Source organism: Candoia aspera, chromosome 5 (assembly GCF_035149785.1).
Source record: "Candoia aspera isolate rCanAsp1 chromosome 5, rCanAsp1.hap2, whole genome shotgun sequence".
Classification (NCBI taxonomy): domain Eukaryota; kingdom Metazoa; phylum Chordata; class Lepidosauria; order Squamata; family Boidae; genus Candoia; species Candoia aspera.
The window spans coordinates 40,885,705-40,903,511 of record NC_086157.1 but is presented as its reverse complement, the minus strand read 5'-3'; the positions used below and the strand labels follow the sequence as shown (position 1 = coordinate 40,903,511).

The window sequence follows — 17,807 nt, the reverse complement described above, 5'->3', positions numbered from 1 at the left end:
CACGACTTCCGAAACCAGCGGAGGACCCCGCGCCCCACATCGCACCCCAGCAACGGGCGTGGAGCGACAGCCCCACGGCGCTCAACACGGAGGAGGACGACGGAGACACCCATCAGACGGCGGAGGAAGCGGACCCGCGGCAGAGGGACGATGAACCCCGCCGGCAACCCACCCCCGAGGACGCGCCAACGGAACCGGCCCCAGCGGCGGCGCGGGCTGTGGACGAGGAGGCACGAGCTGAACTCGCGGCCATGCGGGCTCAACTGACGGAACTCCGGACCATGCTCCAGGCGCTTATGCCCCCCGCGCCACCCAACGACGTCCCCGCACAAGCCCATACCCCGAGCGAAGCACCGAACCCACACGGGCCAGCGGAGGACCAGCAGACGGCACAGGCGGCCGACACCACACCCCGGGAAGCGAGAGGCGGGGCCGCACAAAACGCCCGGGCCCCAAAGGACTTCCCCATCTTCTTCGATGGGACCCCCACAAAACTCTCGTTTTTCGTGACCAACGCTAGGGAGTTCATGGGGAGGCACGGACACTCCTATGACTCCGAGGCCGACAAGATCGCCGCCGTGGCGATCAAACTCCAAGACAGGGCGGCGGACTGGTACGTCCAACTGTACAAGTCCAGCTCCCCCGCCCTCGCCACCTTCCCCGCTTTCATCAAAGAGATGAAAAACTACTTCGAAGACCCCCTAGCCAAAGTACGGGCGAAAAGCGCACTCCAAAGACTTAAACAGGGCACACGCACGGTCCCTGACTACGCCCTGGAGTTCAAAGCCCTCGCGGGGAAGGTCAGCGACTGGTCCGAGACCACCCTGCTGGAAATGTTCAAAAGGGGGCTCAACCGCGACGTTCTCCAATGGGCCCTCTACCGCGACGACCCAGAAATGTTACACGGGTGGATCCACCTCGCGGGGAAAGCCGAACACGCGCACCGCACCTTCCTCATGACAACCACGGAAGACACAAACTATGCCGGGAAAAAGGTACCCGCACCACACGGGGGGATGGCCGGCCCCATATACCCAAAAAAGAAGTTCAACCGGGAGCCCTGCGGGAGGTGTGGCAAATTAGGGCACAAGACGGCGGATTGCTTCGCCAACCGACCGCCGACCAGCGCGCCCAAACCCACTCCGAAAATTAGCCCCAAACCACCCAACCCGGGGCCGCCTCCTCACCGCCGAATGACCGTGGCCACAGCGACACCGGAAGAGGGCTGGGACGCTTACTGGGGGGAAGAGGACAATACAGACCCCGACCAGCCGGCGGGAAATGCTCCCCGCTTGCCCTGAGACGCGTGGCGAGGCAGGCGGTGGGACAGCAACGCGGACCACCTCAACGAAATGACGAAAGCCCCGTAATATTGGCAGCAATTCAACTCTCTGCCAGCAACGGAGCCACCACGGCCGCGGCACTAGTGGACTCGGGGTGCTCAAAAAACCTCATCCACCCCGACCTAGTCGCCAAACTCGAACTCCGCTGCTTCCCCCTCCCCACGCCGCTGGCATTCCACCAGCTGGACGGCTCTACAGCGGGAGGGAAACCAGCCACGCTACAAACCGAGCCGGTCACCCTGCAAATGGGCACTCACACCGAGCGCACATCGTTCGTAGTCACGCACATCGGACGGCCCATTGCAGTCCTGGGGATGCCATGGCTCGCGACAAACAACCCGCGGATCAACTGGGAGACCCGCACCTTCACATTCGGCGACGGCGAGTATCGAGCACCAGTTCCAGCGGGCAGAAGCCACCCCACGGTAGGACGAGCGGAGGCGACCACACAAGACAACGCCGCCACCACAGCAGACCTACCAGAACAATACGCCGACTTCTCCGATGTCTTCGGAGAGGCAGAGGCTGACCAACTACCCCCCCACCGCAAGACGGATTGCCGGATCGACCTACTGCCCGACGTCCCCTTACCTAGACCAAAAATCTATTCAATGACCCCGAAGGAGATGGCAACCCTCCGGGAGTTCATCGATAAAAATCTAGACAGGGGATTCATAGAGCCAGCATGCTCACCGGTCGGAGCCCCCGTCTTATTCCGGGAGAAGAAAGACGGGACCCTCCAGCTCTGCACCGACTACCGGGGCCTAAACGCGGCTTCCCTGTCCAACAAATACCCCTTACCCCTGGTGAAGGACATGCTCGCCCACCTGTCCACGGGCAAAGTCTTTTCCAAATTGGACCTTCGCGAGGCGTACTATCGCATCCGAATCAGGGAGGGGGACGAATGGAAGACGGCGTTTAACTGCCCCCTAGGCGCTTTCCAGTACAAGGTACTGCCCTTCGGACTCGCGGGGGCCCCTGGGGTGTTCATGCAGCTCATCAATGAGGTACTGCATGAACATCTGTTTAAAGGGGTCCTGGTCTACATCGACGACGTCCTTATTTACACAAAAACGCACGAGGAACATGTAACCCTAGTCAGGCAAGTCCTCGACAAGCTCAGAAGGGCGCAGCTCTATGCAAAGCCTACAAAGTGCGAGTTTCACAAAGAGCGCCTAGACTATCTGGGGTATCGAATCTCCGGGGACGGCATCGAAATGGACCCCGCAAAAGTCGAAGCGGTGCTAAACTGGGAGCGGCCCCGCAACAGACGGCAACTACAGAGCTTCCTCGGATTCGCGAATTTCTACAGGTCATTCGCCCGGGGGTTCGCTGAGATAGCCCTCCCCTTAACGGACCTCCTCAAAACCAAAGGGGTGGGGGACACCCGACGCGCCAAGAACCCAGGCACAGTGCTGAATTGGACTCCCGCGTGCCAGACCGCATTCGACAAGCTGAAAGCGCTGTTCACTACGGAGCCAATCCTCGCGCACCCGGACCCAGAACGGCCGTTCGTGGTCCAAGCCGACGCCTCAGACTTCTCCCTGGGAGCCATCCTGCTACAGAAAGACCCCACGGGACTCCTGAAACCATGCGCCTACCTGTCAAGGAAGTTCTCCGAGACAGAGAGGCGATGGCACGTCTGGGAGAAAGAAGCCTTCGCGGTGAAATCGGCACTAGAGACATGGCGACACCTACTCGAGGGAGCCACCCAACCATTCGAGGTCTGGACGGACCACCGGAACCTCGAGGCCCTACGAACGCCTAGACGCCTTAGCCCAAAACAGGTCCGATGGGCCCAATTCTTCAGCCGCTTTGATTTCCAGCTGAAGTTCATGCCGGGCAAGAAGAACTTCCTGGCCGACGCCCTCTCCCGACTGCCCCAAGACGAAGAGCCCGCCCCAGACACCATTGGGACGGTCCTATCCGCCTCGCAACTGGGGATGGCCGTGACCACCCGAAGCGGCGCACGGAGGCAGCTCGACTCTACGGCGCAGCCGACGGCGGGACAACCGGCGACGGAAAGAAGCCAACCGCAACTACCAGGGGGAATGCGCACGGACCTCGCCGCCGCCCTCAAAACCGACCCCTGGTTCCTGGCAAACCCCGACAAGGTAACGATGGCACAAGACCTGGCATGGGGGGAAGGCAGAATCTACGTCCCGGACTCGCAACGCCAGGCGATCTTGCATAGGTCACACGATGCCAAGCAAGCGGGACACTTTGGGTTCCTCAAGACCCTACACCTAACACGGCGTCAATTCTGGTGGCCCGCGCTCAGGCGAGACGTAAAAACCTACGTGGCGTCCTGCCCAACGTGCGCTAGGGCCAAACGGGCACCAGGCAAACCCGCGGGGCTATTGCAACGGGTGGCAGAACCCTCCCGCCCATGGGAGGAAATCTCTATGGATTTTATAGTGGACCTCCCACCCAGCCAGAAGAAAACGGCCATTTGGGTGGTGAAGGACTACTTCTCAAAGCAGGCCCACTTCATCCCCTGCACGTCGGTCCCATCCTCACAACAGCTAGCCAAACTCTTCCTCATCCACGTGTACAGGCTACACGGATGTCCCGCACGTGTGGTGACCGACAGGGGCACACAGTTCACCTCCAAATTCTGGCGGGCCTTCCTGAAGCTGACGGGGACCCAACAGGCCCTATCTACGGCTTGGCACCCTCAGACGGACGGAGCCACTGAGGTTCTTAATGCCACCTTAGAGCAATTTATACGATCATATACTAACTACCACCAAGACGACTGGGCTGAACTGCTCCCGTTCGCCGAAGTCGCATACAACAACGCCGTCCACACGAGCACGGGGAAAACTCCGTTCGAAGTAGTCTCGGGGCGCGACTTCGTCCCCATACCGGAGCTACCTCAACCCCCGGAACCCCAGGTGGACGCTAGCGACTGGGGACGGAAGATCGCGGAAGCATGGCCAGTAATCACGGCGGCGCTGAAGGATGCACAGGCTGCCTACAAAGAGCAGGCCGACAAGCACCGGCGCCAACAACCGACGTTCCAGGCGGGGGATATGGCCTATCTATCCACCAAGTTCCTAAAGTCAACCCAACCCTCGAAAAAACTGGGGCCTAAGTACATCGGGCCGTTCCGAGTCACGCAAATAGTGAACCCGGTAGCAATACGCTTGGACCTGCCACACAACCTCCGGAGACTCCACCCGGTGTTCCACACCAGCCTCCTGAAACCGGCAACCACCTCCCGATGGCACCCAAGCACGCCACAGCCCGCACCGGTAATGATCGACGGGCAACACCACTTCGAGATAAGGGACATTCTCGACTCCCGCAAGCAACGAGGAACTCTACACTATCTGGTCAGGTGGAAACACTTCCCCCACCCGGAATGGGTGGCGGCGCACAACGTTAACGCGCCTGACCTGACCAGAGCATTTCACCGGGCATACCCCGACAAACCGCAACCAAGGTCAGCAAAACCAAACCCCCCCTCCGCAGGCCCCCCCCCCGCCTCCCGTGCCCCAAGGGAAAGGCCCCCCCCCAAGCCCGCGACTTGGGTGGACCTTCCCCCCCCCGGGACTCACTCCCCCCGCCCCGGGCCCACGGGGTGGTGACAAACGTTCGCCAGCACCCTCCCCCCGCCCCCCGGCCGCGGGGGAGTGGCAAGCAAGTCAACAGGGCAACCTGGGGGCAACGCCCAGGAGACACAACAAAGGCGACGCACTTTAAATAAGAAAAAGAAGGGCCCTACCTGGAGCTGAGAAGCACCCGACCAGCCATGCCTCTCGCCTCGCCGAACTGAGCCAAACAAACAGGGTGTGGCTGGAGCATGCGCACGCCAGGTCAGGACCCGAGCATGCGCACCATGGACACACCCTGGGAAGGCACGTGGTAGAGGGAGGAGCAAAGGGAGGGGCGACAACTACTCCGGCGGGAACTTTGAAAAAAAAAAAAAAAAATGTGGCGTTTTGACAGCTCCACGGGGAAAACCCAGAAAACCGGGGGAGAACACTATTCGAAAAGGGGGCAGTATGTCATGAGTGCCGTTGAGCTAAAGTCATCAGCGCAATGGCACACATGACAATGACAAGGAAATAGGTGAAGGGGTACAAGATAAGTAGCCATCAACCCACAACGACTAACGGCTAACAAACAATAGCTAAACGGATCACGGAGCCACCCAAGCCATCAGCGGCAATACAACGGGGATCGCCCAGCTGAAAGCAATCAGCAGAGGAATGGGAAACCTGATGATGGGCGATCCCGGAAACCCTCACCCACCGGCAGGGCAACGTATTGGACAAAGGGGAGTGACGTGACCGTGAGCGAGGGGGCGCTGACCGGCGCGGGGTATTTAAACCCCGCACCGGCGCGCTCCTGTCACTCTCAGCTTTTTTCTACCAACGCTGTACCTGCCCTGCAAATAAACCAGAGCCTGATCCGCAAACCAGTGTCTGAGTGTTATTCAGAGGTAGGCAGCGCATGACACTATCTATCTATCTATCTATCTATCTATCTATCTATCTATCTATCTATCTATATCTATATCTATATCTATATCATCTATCTCTATCAGATTGATCAAGGCAAAGTAGTAAATATCTTACTGACCCAAAAGCAAAATGCATATTAAAGCTAGCTACTTTATATTATACCTATTTAGGCATAATATTTTATAAGCTTCTGTCTTCATTTCTAGCAGCAAGAATACAACTATAGTAGAATATAAGACAAGTTACTACCTGTAATGGTTGCCTAATCCCAAATACTCAGTCTCACAAGCTCGGGCTTAAAGATAACTGGTTTATTAAAGGAATAGTATGCAAAATACAAAGAAAGCTGAGAATGAGCAAAAGCGCGCCAAATACAAACTTAAAAGCCTTGCTTCCCAGCCCGTCCCGCCCCAAGCGCTCGTCAGCAACCACCCCCCTCCCAGGTGCTAGCAACCGTTACATGCGCCTGGGAAAGTAACCTTGAATAGGAGTGCAAACCCAAACATACATTCCAAAGTTCCCAAACAAAGAATAGAGCATGAATGGAAAAGTACCAGCAATGATCAAGCTTAGTATACACGGAGGTACAGTTGGACATGTGAAACGTTACGATGTTAACAGAACATTGAAATGAGGAACATGACACTACCCTTTCACAGTATCCAGATCTGCTGTGAGAAATAGCTCCCCTGCTGGCCTAATGTTAGACTGGCTCGGCTTTGATATGTTTCCTTTATAATTAGTGCACGTCATCCATCTGTTTTTTATGAAGTCTTTGTCATCTTATCATATATGACTCTTAATTCTCTTTTGGATAGTTTTTCTGTTAAGAAAATTAAAATGAAGACTACATGAGGGTCAAGAGTTGAAAAGTCAGGATATATGGTTTCCCTTTATTTAATAGAAGTCAAATAACTCTTTTATAACTGGACACAATGCTGGGCATGTTCACCTATGGGAAAAAAATCCCATGAAACTCAGTAGGATTTCTACCTGGATCTGAACTGACTTACACCAGGGCTGGAGAGCGTGGATCCCTCTTGATGTTGCTGAACTTCAGTTGTCAGTATCATTCAGAATTGGCTGTATTAGCTATAGATGCTAGGAATGGTATTTCCACAAATGTTCTCCATTTTAGCACTTCACTATATTATTTATTCCCTTTTGAGTGTGTGTCCTGCTAGTAAAGGATTATCAAATTGATTATTAATCCTTTTACATAAATGTTGAATCTATTTTTGCAAATCTGTTTAAGAACCCCTTCTCTGTTTATATTTTCAGGAAAATGGCACCAGGGTTTGAACTGTGAATCTCAAAATGACCATTGCTACCATCCTTTAAGCAATGGCTTTGATTATTACTATGGTGATCCTTTTACTCTTGTGAATGACTGCCTAAACTGGGACTATTCTGAGCTTGGATTAAACAATCTTGCAATTTATTCTCAAATAGTTGCCCTTTTGTTGTTTACTCTTCTGATTGGAAAGATTATTGGTTTGGTTTCTTTGAAATGGAACATAGTTTTCTTCATTATGTTGTGTGGCATTCTCTATATCACCTACAATTTTACCTATTATTTAATTATGAAATCCTGGAACTGTCTGATACTCAGAAATCATGAAATCGTTCAACAACCACTGAAACTAGAGGATATGGCTTTCAGGATAGTGAGGGAAGCTGTCTCATTTATTGAAAGGTAACTAATTAAATTATCCAACTTCAGTAGAATATTCCCGCAATATGGAACATGTGCTTGATGTTATTTTCTGTGTTCCATGTGGAACAAAACTCAAAATGTGTCCAGCTTTCAGCACTGGGAACTGTTGATTGTCTTGCAATAAGTACCCTGCCCCTTGTATTTCACCTCAGGACCACAAATATCCATATTAAATAATCGCAACTACTCAATTTATCTAACATTGTCTAGGGTGATTATTTTTTTAAAAAAATGACACTGCTACCCAAGAACAGCAACAGAACCAGTGGTCTTAGGTTTTTCTCTTGTTTGTTTTTATGCACTGACACATACAGGTCTTCTTGTTTGATTTCTGCACACATTTTTAACAGGGTCGGCTACAAAATAAGGTGCTTAAAATAGTTCCACGAATAACATGAATAACCACAAAACCCTATACTAATAATGCCATACTTTTCAAGCAGCAATACTTAACAAACTGCCCTAGTCTTTGCATTTTTAGCATGTTCCTGAAATCCTAACTTTGATAAGACAGAGTCTATGTTCTGTATATAGTACTCACTGCACCCCAGATTAAAGCTCAACAAACAATTATATCGTCTGTTCAGTTACATCTTACAACCTGCCAATCTCAATTGCATTAGCGACCCTTGTGTAATGCACGTGGTACATGCATAAACACTTGCTATTTTACCCCATTTAGACAATTGTATCAAAAGGAAGGACAATGCAGAGCAAAACACAGTGCAGCCCATGAATGCTAATTCCCCCATAGCAAAGGAGTAAACAATTAAAAAGGCAGTACACTCATTATTAGGCAGACAGCTGAAGGCCTTTGTCAGTGCTTATGCTTAAGATCAGCCATCCGGAATCCCTTCTAAATGGAGATGCAGCATCCTAGAGCCAGAATATTTGTACAGAGAATATGCTTATTCACTGCTGCTTTTCTTCCACGCTCCGTTTCTTCATCTTCCCATCCAGTTTCAGCCTATAGCAGTACAGTGGAACTAGTTAAGGTCCTCCACTGGAGAAGAGCAAAAAAAGCCAAGAAGGTGTCCACCACACATGCACAACATATGTGCGACACCTGCAAAAAAGAGGCAAGACTGCTGTCACACACGCCAGCATCTTGACCCTTCACCCATCATCCTGCAGATGTCCCTGGACCCAGTCCCTGTTGCTGTACTGCTTAGGCTGCAAACAATTCAAGGGAAGAAAACAGTAATGACTGGCAAACCAAATTGCCAATCATCACATTCAGTGTTGGTGGAAATGGCCCCATTTTGTTTCAAGGACAAGATAATATCAGTATGTTTTGTCCCAAGTTCAGATAAAGCCGACAGAACATGAATGTTCTGTTGGTGTGACTGTTTTGATATAGTTTCTAATTTGAATGTTTTGCACTGTTCAGTAATTATATGTTTTATTTGAAGCTTCTGTTATCAATGGTGCAAAAATGGTGTAAAAATTACCTTCAAAAATATAAAATATTTTCAAAAATATAAAAGGGTCTCTAATTACCACCATACACTAATATCATGTGGTTGTTTCCAGACACTGAGTGCAGTTTTGCTATAATGTTGAGGATCTGAGAGCTTTACAGATACATTGGTCAAAGGTGTTCATATGACCAGGGATGTTTATCTACATCTGTAGTAAGGATTAATTTGAATCTGAAATATAACTTTATCTTGCACTTTCCCTGGGCAAGTTATGGAGACCTATAATCATATCCATCCACATGTAGTCATAAATTAAGCATTGCACAAATTTAGTTTAAACCAACATCAGTAACCAGAACAATTAATGCTTAGTCTAAGCTTTGCGTGCCCTAAACGTTTCAGGTATATTATGCATAACTCTGTAATTATGATTAGTCTTTTCTAAACAGCCCTCACTATTGGGTTTATATTGAAAGGACATGGCATAAATCTTCTTAAATAATTATCTTTTAAGTTCATGCCAGGGGCTAAATTTTGAGCCCACAGCCCTACAAAATATTATACAAGCTGTTTTGATGGCAATGCTTGGAGTTATATTCTTTGGTAACTTCTACAATTTCATGATTAATAGATCAGTTTTTTGGCTACCAGCTGAATATAAAATTCAAAATTAGTCTTAGTGTACTGAAAAGTCCCTGTTGTAACTCCCTTTGTAAAACTGAATTTTTTAAATGTTCTGAGAGCTTGTAATCATGATCCTGAATAAGCACATTTCTGTATACACTCTATTTTCTACTTTTCTTGCGTTTCATATATGCTTTTAATAAGACTAATGTAATTTTCAATGGTGCCGGGAGGGTGGGTCCAAAAAGTCAAGATGGCTGTTGTAACATGCAATCATAGCCTACCACTTTAGGGCACAGAGAAGCAACTCCCGATCTGAATGTTGTCCTTGGACACAAAAACTGCAATGCCCAAATTACAAGTGATCCTGGTCATTTTTCCTGCCAGGAAACTTGAGCACTAAATACTAGACAGTAAACTTTACTGAATATAGCAGGGCTTATTTTTGCCTGAACACACTCAGAATTAGGCTGTATATTTAGTGCTCAAATTATACTTGGCTAACAAGACCCCTAACTGTAATCTTTTCCTCTTAACTACATTTTTAGAAGACTATAATGGAGCTGTTTTTGCTAAAATTGAAATGCACAAGGGTGGGTTTATTAGGCCTTCCTAATAATTTTTATTGTACATCAACTGATGTGTTTATAGTAACATAGGCCACAGTAGAAATTGTAGCATTTGGGTTTGATGTCATATAACAGTGTTCAAATTTCTCTGATCATCTATTAATTCCACTTGGCTAAATGACATACCTTTAATGGGAAGAAAACAGTGGGATAATTTGTTTTATCATGTTTTTTTTTCCAGAAACAAAGAAAGACCATTCCTTCTTATTGTTTCATTCTTACATGTCCACACACCATGTTATAGCACTGATCTGTTCCATGGAAGAAGCAAGCATGGTTTATATGGAGACAATGTTGAGGAGATGGATTGGATGGTTGGTCAGTAATTAAAACTGTTAATAACTTTCATAGAGACCTTTTCTTTTTTATTGATCTTCAACATCCTCAATATCTTCAATAGTTTTTAGTTTTGTATCTTATCTGCAAATAATTGGGAACAAAATATATGAATCCCTCTTCTATATATGAGTTTCTTTAAGAATTTTTGCCTGACAGAAAGTCTTTTGTATAATCTTCCATATATTCTCATCAACTTTCCTTTCAAGCTTACAAAATATAGCTAAATCTAGTTTTTGCAGAACAAATGGGAAGAAAAATAGCAGGAAACATATATATTAGAAGCTGCATGCTTCATATTCTATGGTCTACTGATATCAAACTGTATACTGCATTTATCATACTTAAGAAAGGAAATATAGCAGATCCAGCCAATTACCCTTCTATTCTCTCTAAAACACCATCGGCTGACTGTATGACAAACCTTTGCACTGGATATTACAGTAGTAGATAAAGGAGAAAAGCTACTATCTGAATAACAGGCAGTATCTGAAGAGTAGGATCAATTATAGATCAACCCAATGTCTGAGACATGCCAGTATCCCTGGAGGTTCCCTTTGTCTGGTATTTATTGATTTTAAAGCTGCTTTAATTCAGTCCCAAAGCCTAAACTCTGGGAAGAATTGGGACATCTGAGTCATTAGCACCTGGTTGCACTAATCACAACATTACCGTAAAAGTAAGATAGAGGAAACATCTGCCTCTTATACAACCTTGGAAAGTGGAAAACAAAGGTATCTTTTGGCCCAACTTTGTTTAACCTTTGTATAAACTCCTTAGTTGAATAAATGAATGATCAGCATCTCTATCACCTAAGACTGCAGACAAACAGCTAGTGTTTTTTTGTACTTGGGTGATGTGGCAGTCTGCTGGTCCAGGTAGGATGGGGTCTAAGATGAACACTATTTGGGAAATAGTAGGGGAAAAAAATGATGACAGTTGTTCTTGCAGCATGGGATATGCTGAAGCAATAGAACATATCTTCCATTCTTTCATTGTCCCACTTCTTCCTGATGTCTTCCTGGTGCTACCAAGTTGTCACACAAATGGTTTGTTTGTTTGTTTACTTGTTTGTTTGTTTAATATCACCCAGAAACATACATGAAGCCAAATTTTGTATAGCGGTCTATAGAATCAGAGAAGAAAAAGGGTTCACTGTGTCTTGATAGGTGGAAAGCAGTTCCCTTAATTTCTTTTAACTGTGAAACAGAGAAAAATTCATTTTGTGATTTTAGGACTGAGGGTTATTTTATGTGCATTTAAATCACCTTGTGAATGTACAATATGTATGTTTATGATCTGGTAGTAAAGCTAACATATACCACGCAGATAACATGTCCTTTTTGCTTGTAGGGAAATTCATTAGTGGGGATGGAAGGTTAAACAAGCAATTTTGATTTTCACATGCAAGGGTTAAAAATGGGACCCTTATTGGTACTTACTGGCAACTGTTCCCCACTCCTTTTTTTTTTTTACCCCATGTGAGAAATGCATTTCAGGAACAAAACAGCTGAACACCCTCCATGTTTATTTTAGAATTAATAAAAGCTGAAAATCAGCTTCATGATATGTACAGTAGCTAATGGCATATTCTTTTTATATGTTCAAATATTAATGTTACTGTTATATCTTCTAGTTGATAATAAATTATTGTATTTTTTTTAACTCTGCAGGAGAAATTCTTGATTCTCTTGACAAAGAGGGCTTGAAGAATAGCACTGTTACTTACTTTACTTCAGATAATGGAGGAAGAAGAGAGGTTGTGCAATGGGGTGAACGGCTGGGTGGCTGGAATGGTATATTCAAAGGTAAGACTCAGTGTGGGCTGCAGAACTTTCATCACAGATGGATCAAGTATTATTAAAGTAAAGTACTTATTTAAAAATAATTCAGAGACAGGTAGGAAACTTTACAGTATTTTGAAATTTCCCTGTAAAATATTGATACGTTCCATCAAGTAATAGCCAACTCCTGGTGCTTCTATGAATAAAAGCTCTCCAAACTGTGCTCTCCTTGTGACTTTACCCAATTCTTGCAGGTACTTAATTGTAGCTTCCAATGCTTCAATTATGCCCCTCATGTGCTGTTGGCCCCCTTTTCTTCTCCTGTCTATCTTGCCCAGTATTATCATCTTTTCTGCAGATGCATCAGCCCTCATGATGTGTCCAAAGTATGATCGGTTTTGTTTCATATTCCTTGTTCCAATGACATTCAGGTTTTTCTAGTACTGGACATTTAGTCTTCTTGGTTGTCCAAGGAATGTGAAGTAGCTTCCATCAGCACCATATTTCAAAGGAGTCAATCTTTTTCTTTGCACTTTTGAAGAATTCATCTCTCACATCTGTACATAATAATAGGGAAAACCAGTGAATGAATCATTCATTCTAACTTTTGTCTTAATTGAAATGTCAAATTCTTTCAGAGTTTATACAGATCCCCAGTCTGGTTTTGCCCATTGTTATTCTTCTCTGAATCTCTTTTGCTGCAATGTGTTGTTAGGGCTATTGTCCTGTGATTAAAGCATTCCTTTAAATCTCCCCTTTTAGAGATAGGGATATAGATGTATGTCTTCCAGTCTTTGTCCTGGATTTTTTTTTCCCCATATTTGTTGGCAGAGGGCTGTCATGATCTTTGTTGTTTCCAACTGGCCTTCTTTAACAGCTCTATGGAGATTTCATGTACCCCTGGGGCTCTCCTATTTGCCAGTTGGTTTATAGCCCTTCTAACTATTGATTTGTCCTGAAATTCTTTTCTCTCAAATGCAGAGTCATCTGAGTTGGCCTTGTTCAGACTTTTGTGTATTCCTTCCATCTTTGGTTAACATTGTGTTCCATCATAAAAATCTTTTTATGCTTGTTTGTTATGACACTGCTGTTGGAAGTTTGCATTAAGCTCTCTGACTTTTCCAAGATCTCCTCAGATTTTCACCAGTCTTCTTTCTGTAGCTATTCCTCTGGCTTTATTTGACAGACAGAATATCCTTTGTTTCTCACTGTTTCTGGTTATGTGTTTTCCAGCTTCTTTTTTTACAATCATTTAGCATATTCCCACAATTGCTCAAACACTGTACCCTCAAGGTCCAGGTCTTTCAATCTGTTTTGAACCTCAGCCTTCGATGTATATTCTTCAGCAATATGTTTGAGGTTACTGTATATCACATTGGGATTAGATCCTTTTTAGTCTTTCTCAGTCTGATGTTTATTTCTGTGATTAATTAGTAGGTTACTAATCAGTGTTGGGTGGAGTTAGGTGAACCAATGTTCTGACACAGTATAAGCAACTTCTGTATTAATATATGTTCAGCTGGTAAAAGGAAGAAGGCTTGGTCCTATTCAGAAATGGCCCCGCATAATAACAAAAAAAGAGAGAAGCATAAAGAATCAGATCTTATAGTTGAATTACACAGGTATACCCCATTGCAGATAACAATTGCCAACATCTTATCAGAGAGGAAACTTTCATTGGTCTGTGTCTGCAGAGGCCTTCATATTCAAGGAGATTGGATCTAGTGGTGTCACTTCCCTTCCTTTTTCAGCTGTCCTTGGGATCTATGCTTTATTATTAATGCATTAAACAGCTGAATGGAAAAATGTTGTTAAGATGGTAATTTCAATTTAAGATTTAATGATGCATTTTAACTCCACTGCAGGTGGAAAGGGCATGGGTGGCTGGGAAGGAGGAATCCGTGTGCCTGGAATAGTTAGATGGCCAGGAAAGATCGCTGCTGATACTGTTCTTGATGAACCCACAAGCCTGATGGATATTTACCCCACAGTGGCTCATTTGGCTGGGGCATCAGTGCCACAAGACAGGTATAAGGTACTGCTCTAAAAGTTATTGAGAAGTATTCAATTTTAGCTAAGAAAAAAATTGTGCAAAATTGTAATCTTTATTATTTTCATCAGCCATTAAGTTAGCATGTTATACTCTATGCACTTAAATCCATATTCTTCCCTTTAATGGTACATCCATGTCTCTATATAGCATTGTTCTGAGTGATGATGTATCATTGTGACCAAAATCTGCAGTATTATAATTTTGTTCTTTTTTATTAAAGCTATATTAATTTTTTCAAAGTATAATTAAAATACAAGCTATAGAGTATAGAACAGATAGAATACAAGACTAAAAGGAAACAAGAAAAACTAAAACAGTGCAAGAACAGATAGAAAACATAAAAACACAGGTGAGTTCTGACCTTCTTCAACACAGATATGAACGCATATAAAAAGTTAATCCCTTTCTATTAGTTAAACAATATTATAATTTTGTTCTGATATGAACTTCTTGTCAAGATATCAAAGATCAAGACTAAGATTAAATCAATTAATGGACTTAAACTTTATTTCTTCTAAAAGGATAATTGATGGCAAGAACCAGATAGCATTATTGCTGGGAACTGTTCAGCACTCAGCACATGAATTTATGTTTCATTACTGTGGGACACATTTACATGCAGTGCGCTGGCATGAGAAGGAAAGTGAGTATACAGCCTTTTTCCTATAGTATATTTATTTAGGGCATCATAAAATATTTTGTGCAAAAAATGAATAATTCCATATAATCAACCCAGCAATAGTTATTTATTTCTCAGACAAACAGATATTCTTTTGCAAGAATATCTGTAAAGATATTCTCCTTCTGGGACTGCAGACAAGGCACTTGGAATTGGGTTGAATCCCAGCTTCCATCCATGTTTTAAAACTCTATAACTAATTCTTTGAGGCTTTGTAGAAGTCTTTGTCAACATTTGGTGAAATTTCAGAGTTCAGATTTTGAAATCCTGCATACTCTATCTGTTGGAGGATTAAGAACTTGCTCCTAAACAGGGACATCCCAGGAAGGGTTTAAAAAAGTCAAAATGGCTGGCATGACCACAGGATCAAAGTCCCACCCCCGTTTTAGATTGGTGTGAAGTATGTTAGAAGATTGTGAAGTGGTGCTCAGACTCAGAAGTATCTTGCTGCAATAATCAGACACCACCTAACAAGCAACTGATTGTTTCTGACCAAATAAAGAGTATTTTTATAGCCAGCACATTCTTGAAGTGAAAAGAGTGTAATTCTACTGTTCTTTAGAGAAACCTTTTCCCAAGGCAACAAGGTACTCATAGTATCTGGCACAGTTTGCTGAAATAATTCAAATCATGATTTAAGATGGAAAAACTGTAGGAAAGGTGTCATGTTCAATCATGTTGAATTTTGTATTTTTAAAATGTTTTTCTCTCTGTCTTTCTCTCTTTCTCCCCCCTCCCCAACACGCCCCCCCCCCAAAGGTGGAGCTCTCTGGAAGGTCCATTATGTGACTCCAAACTTTCAGCCTAAGGGGGCTGACGGATGTTATGGAACAATCGTGTGCCCATGTTCTGGAGACAATGTAACCTATCATAACCCTCCTTTGCTTTTTGACCTGTTAAAAGACCCTTCAGAATCCACCCCACTCTCTCCAACTTCTGAATCGCTTTTTGACACCATTATAAACCAAGCTAAAAAAGCAGTGGCAGAACATCAGATGACTGTCACTCCTGTGCCCAATCAACTGGATCTGCCAAGTAATCAGTGGGAAAAAAAACTGCAACCATGTTGTGGAATTTTCCCTTTTTGTTGGTGTGATAAAGAAACCAATAATTTTTGAGGGAACTGTCAAAGAAACAATCTTGTCTGTGTATTAATAAAATAAAGCATTTTGGATATCTTGAATCATATTACTGGAATTGAGTGATTTAAAAGTTACTTTGGTGAGGAGAATGAAAAAGTAAAGTTAATATTTTATTTTTTAAAAAAAGAAGATCTATTGAAAGTGCATTAATAACACTTAAGTTTTAGATGCAAGAAGGACCATTGCTGGTCGCTTTCTACTGCAGAATTTAATTTTCTTACCATGTTTCTGAAACACACACAGATCTAAAGAAATCACAACTTGCAGTACTTAGGAAGCCTTGGGTAAGAGAATTCTAGAGGTGGGGCCATAACAGAAAAAAGCTTCTTATTCATTGTCATCTTAGGAACACCTAGACATCTGTAGCAGTTTGGCAAAGCTTATAGGCTGGAATGGTGGAAACATTTCCTCCCAGAAGGCTTTTGGGTGTTCACAACCTGGGGCCGCCACCTGGTCCTTGGAGTAATGTCTTGGTGATTCTCACTGCCACAAACTGTATTCTAAGGAGCACCACATCTGGATTCCCCCTCCCCAGACCGTGGTGTAATAGGTTCCCACACCATACATTGCTTGTGGCAATTGCTAGGTAAAAGTAAAAATATACAGTTAGAGTACCATCTCCTGGACCTAGAGCATCAAGGCACATGAAAGGAATATCAGACCTTCCCCCCAGTCTCACAGGGTATAAATTTTATTTTTCTAAAAAAAAGGATAAATTGTATTAAAAAATCCATTTAGCTTTAAATGTTAGAATGCAGGTTATTGGTGTTAGAAAAGACAGTTGTACCACTGAGAGTCCTTTTGGATTATGGCAAGGGATAAACGTGACCCGGCAACTGCCAATGCATGAAAAAAGAAACAAGATCCAATGAATATATTGAAGTAGATGTAAGAATTCCAGCAGACCACAAGATGGCGCAGATTTGCTACCAATAAGGGAAAGTGGTTTTCTAAGGGATCAGTGTCAAATACCATCTCTTGCAGGACAGAGGCAACAGCAAGAACAGTCAGCCTCTTAGAAGATGACCAAGTATCCACACCAGGTGGTGGTTCTCAGAACTTTCCATAGTCATAGACACCACTAATTTAAAACACACACAGGAGAGAAAACCACCAAGACAGAAGTAATACTGTAACACTTTTATTCAAGTTCCTCTCTGTATACAGAAAGTATACTGAGAATTGCAAAGGGCATCACATACAATTAGGATCACATTCCTAATCTCCCAATTTAGTGTGGTTCTTCAGCCTATGATGGGTACAACAGTCGTTCCTGCCAACAGATAATCTGAAATTCATGCCAACCTTTTTAATGCAGGTAACTTTCAAAAGAAATATGTCTGCTTTACCTAAAACATTTCTTGTGATCCTGTATAATATGTGACATGGAAATGTTCCTTTGAATATGCCCTTGGTCACAATCTTGTGGGAAAAAATGAATGGCTGAGATCACCAATAAACGGTTTAGGTTGCCCACGGAGTTGGGAGGAATGGCTCATCTTGCTGCTGTTTGTGTACTGAATTCTTCTAGATAGTTGTGGGTTGGACTCAGAGATGTAGATTGAATCCAAAGGCCCCACCATAATCAAATCAAATCAATCTTTATT

The 17,807-nt window shown here is 44.5% G+C and overlaps 2 protein-coding genes across 2 annotated transcripts in view; both read left to right on the top strand.

The window, feature by feature from the left end:
- Positions 1-16,483, top strand: part of LOC134498785 (arylsulfatase H-like) — a 28,974-nt gene extending 12,491 nt beyond the window's left edge. The window contains exons 5-10 of the mRNA XM_063305062.1: positions 7,097-7,511; positions 10,388-10,524; positions 12,216-12,350; positions 14,192-14,354; positions 14,901-15,022; positions 15,818-16,483. Of these exons, the coding sequence (XP_063161132.1) occupies positions 7,097-7,511; positions 10,388-10,524; positions 12,216-12,350; positions 14,192-14,354; positions 14,901-15,022; positions 15,818-16,176 (1,331 nt within the window). The 3' untranslated portion in view covers positions 16,177-16,483. The remainder of the gene's footprint in view (positions 1-7,096; positions 7,512-10,387; positions 10,525-12,215; positions 12,351-14,191; positions 14,355-14,900; positions 15,023-15,817) is intronic.
- The window catches only part of LOC134498783 (arylsulfatase H-like), a 76,599-nt gene that overhangs the window by 19,045 nt on the left and 39,747 nt on the right, over positions 1-17,807 (top strand). The window lies entirely within an intron of this gene.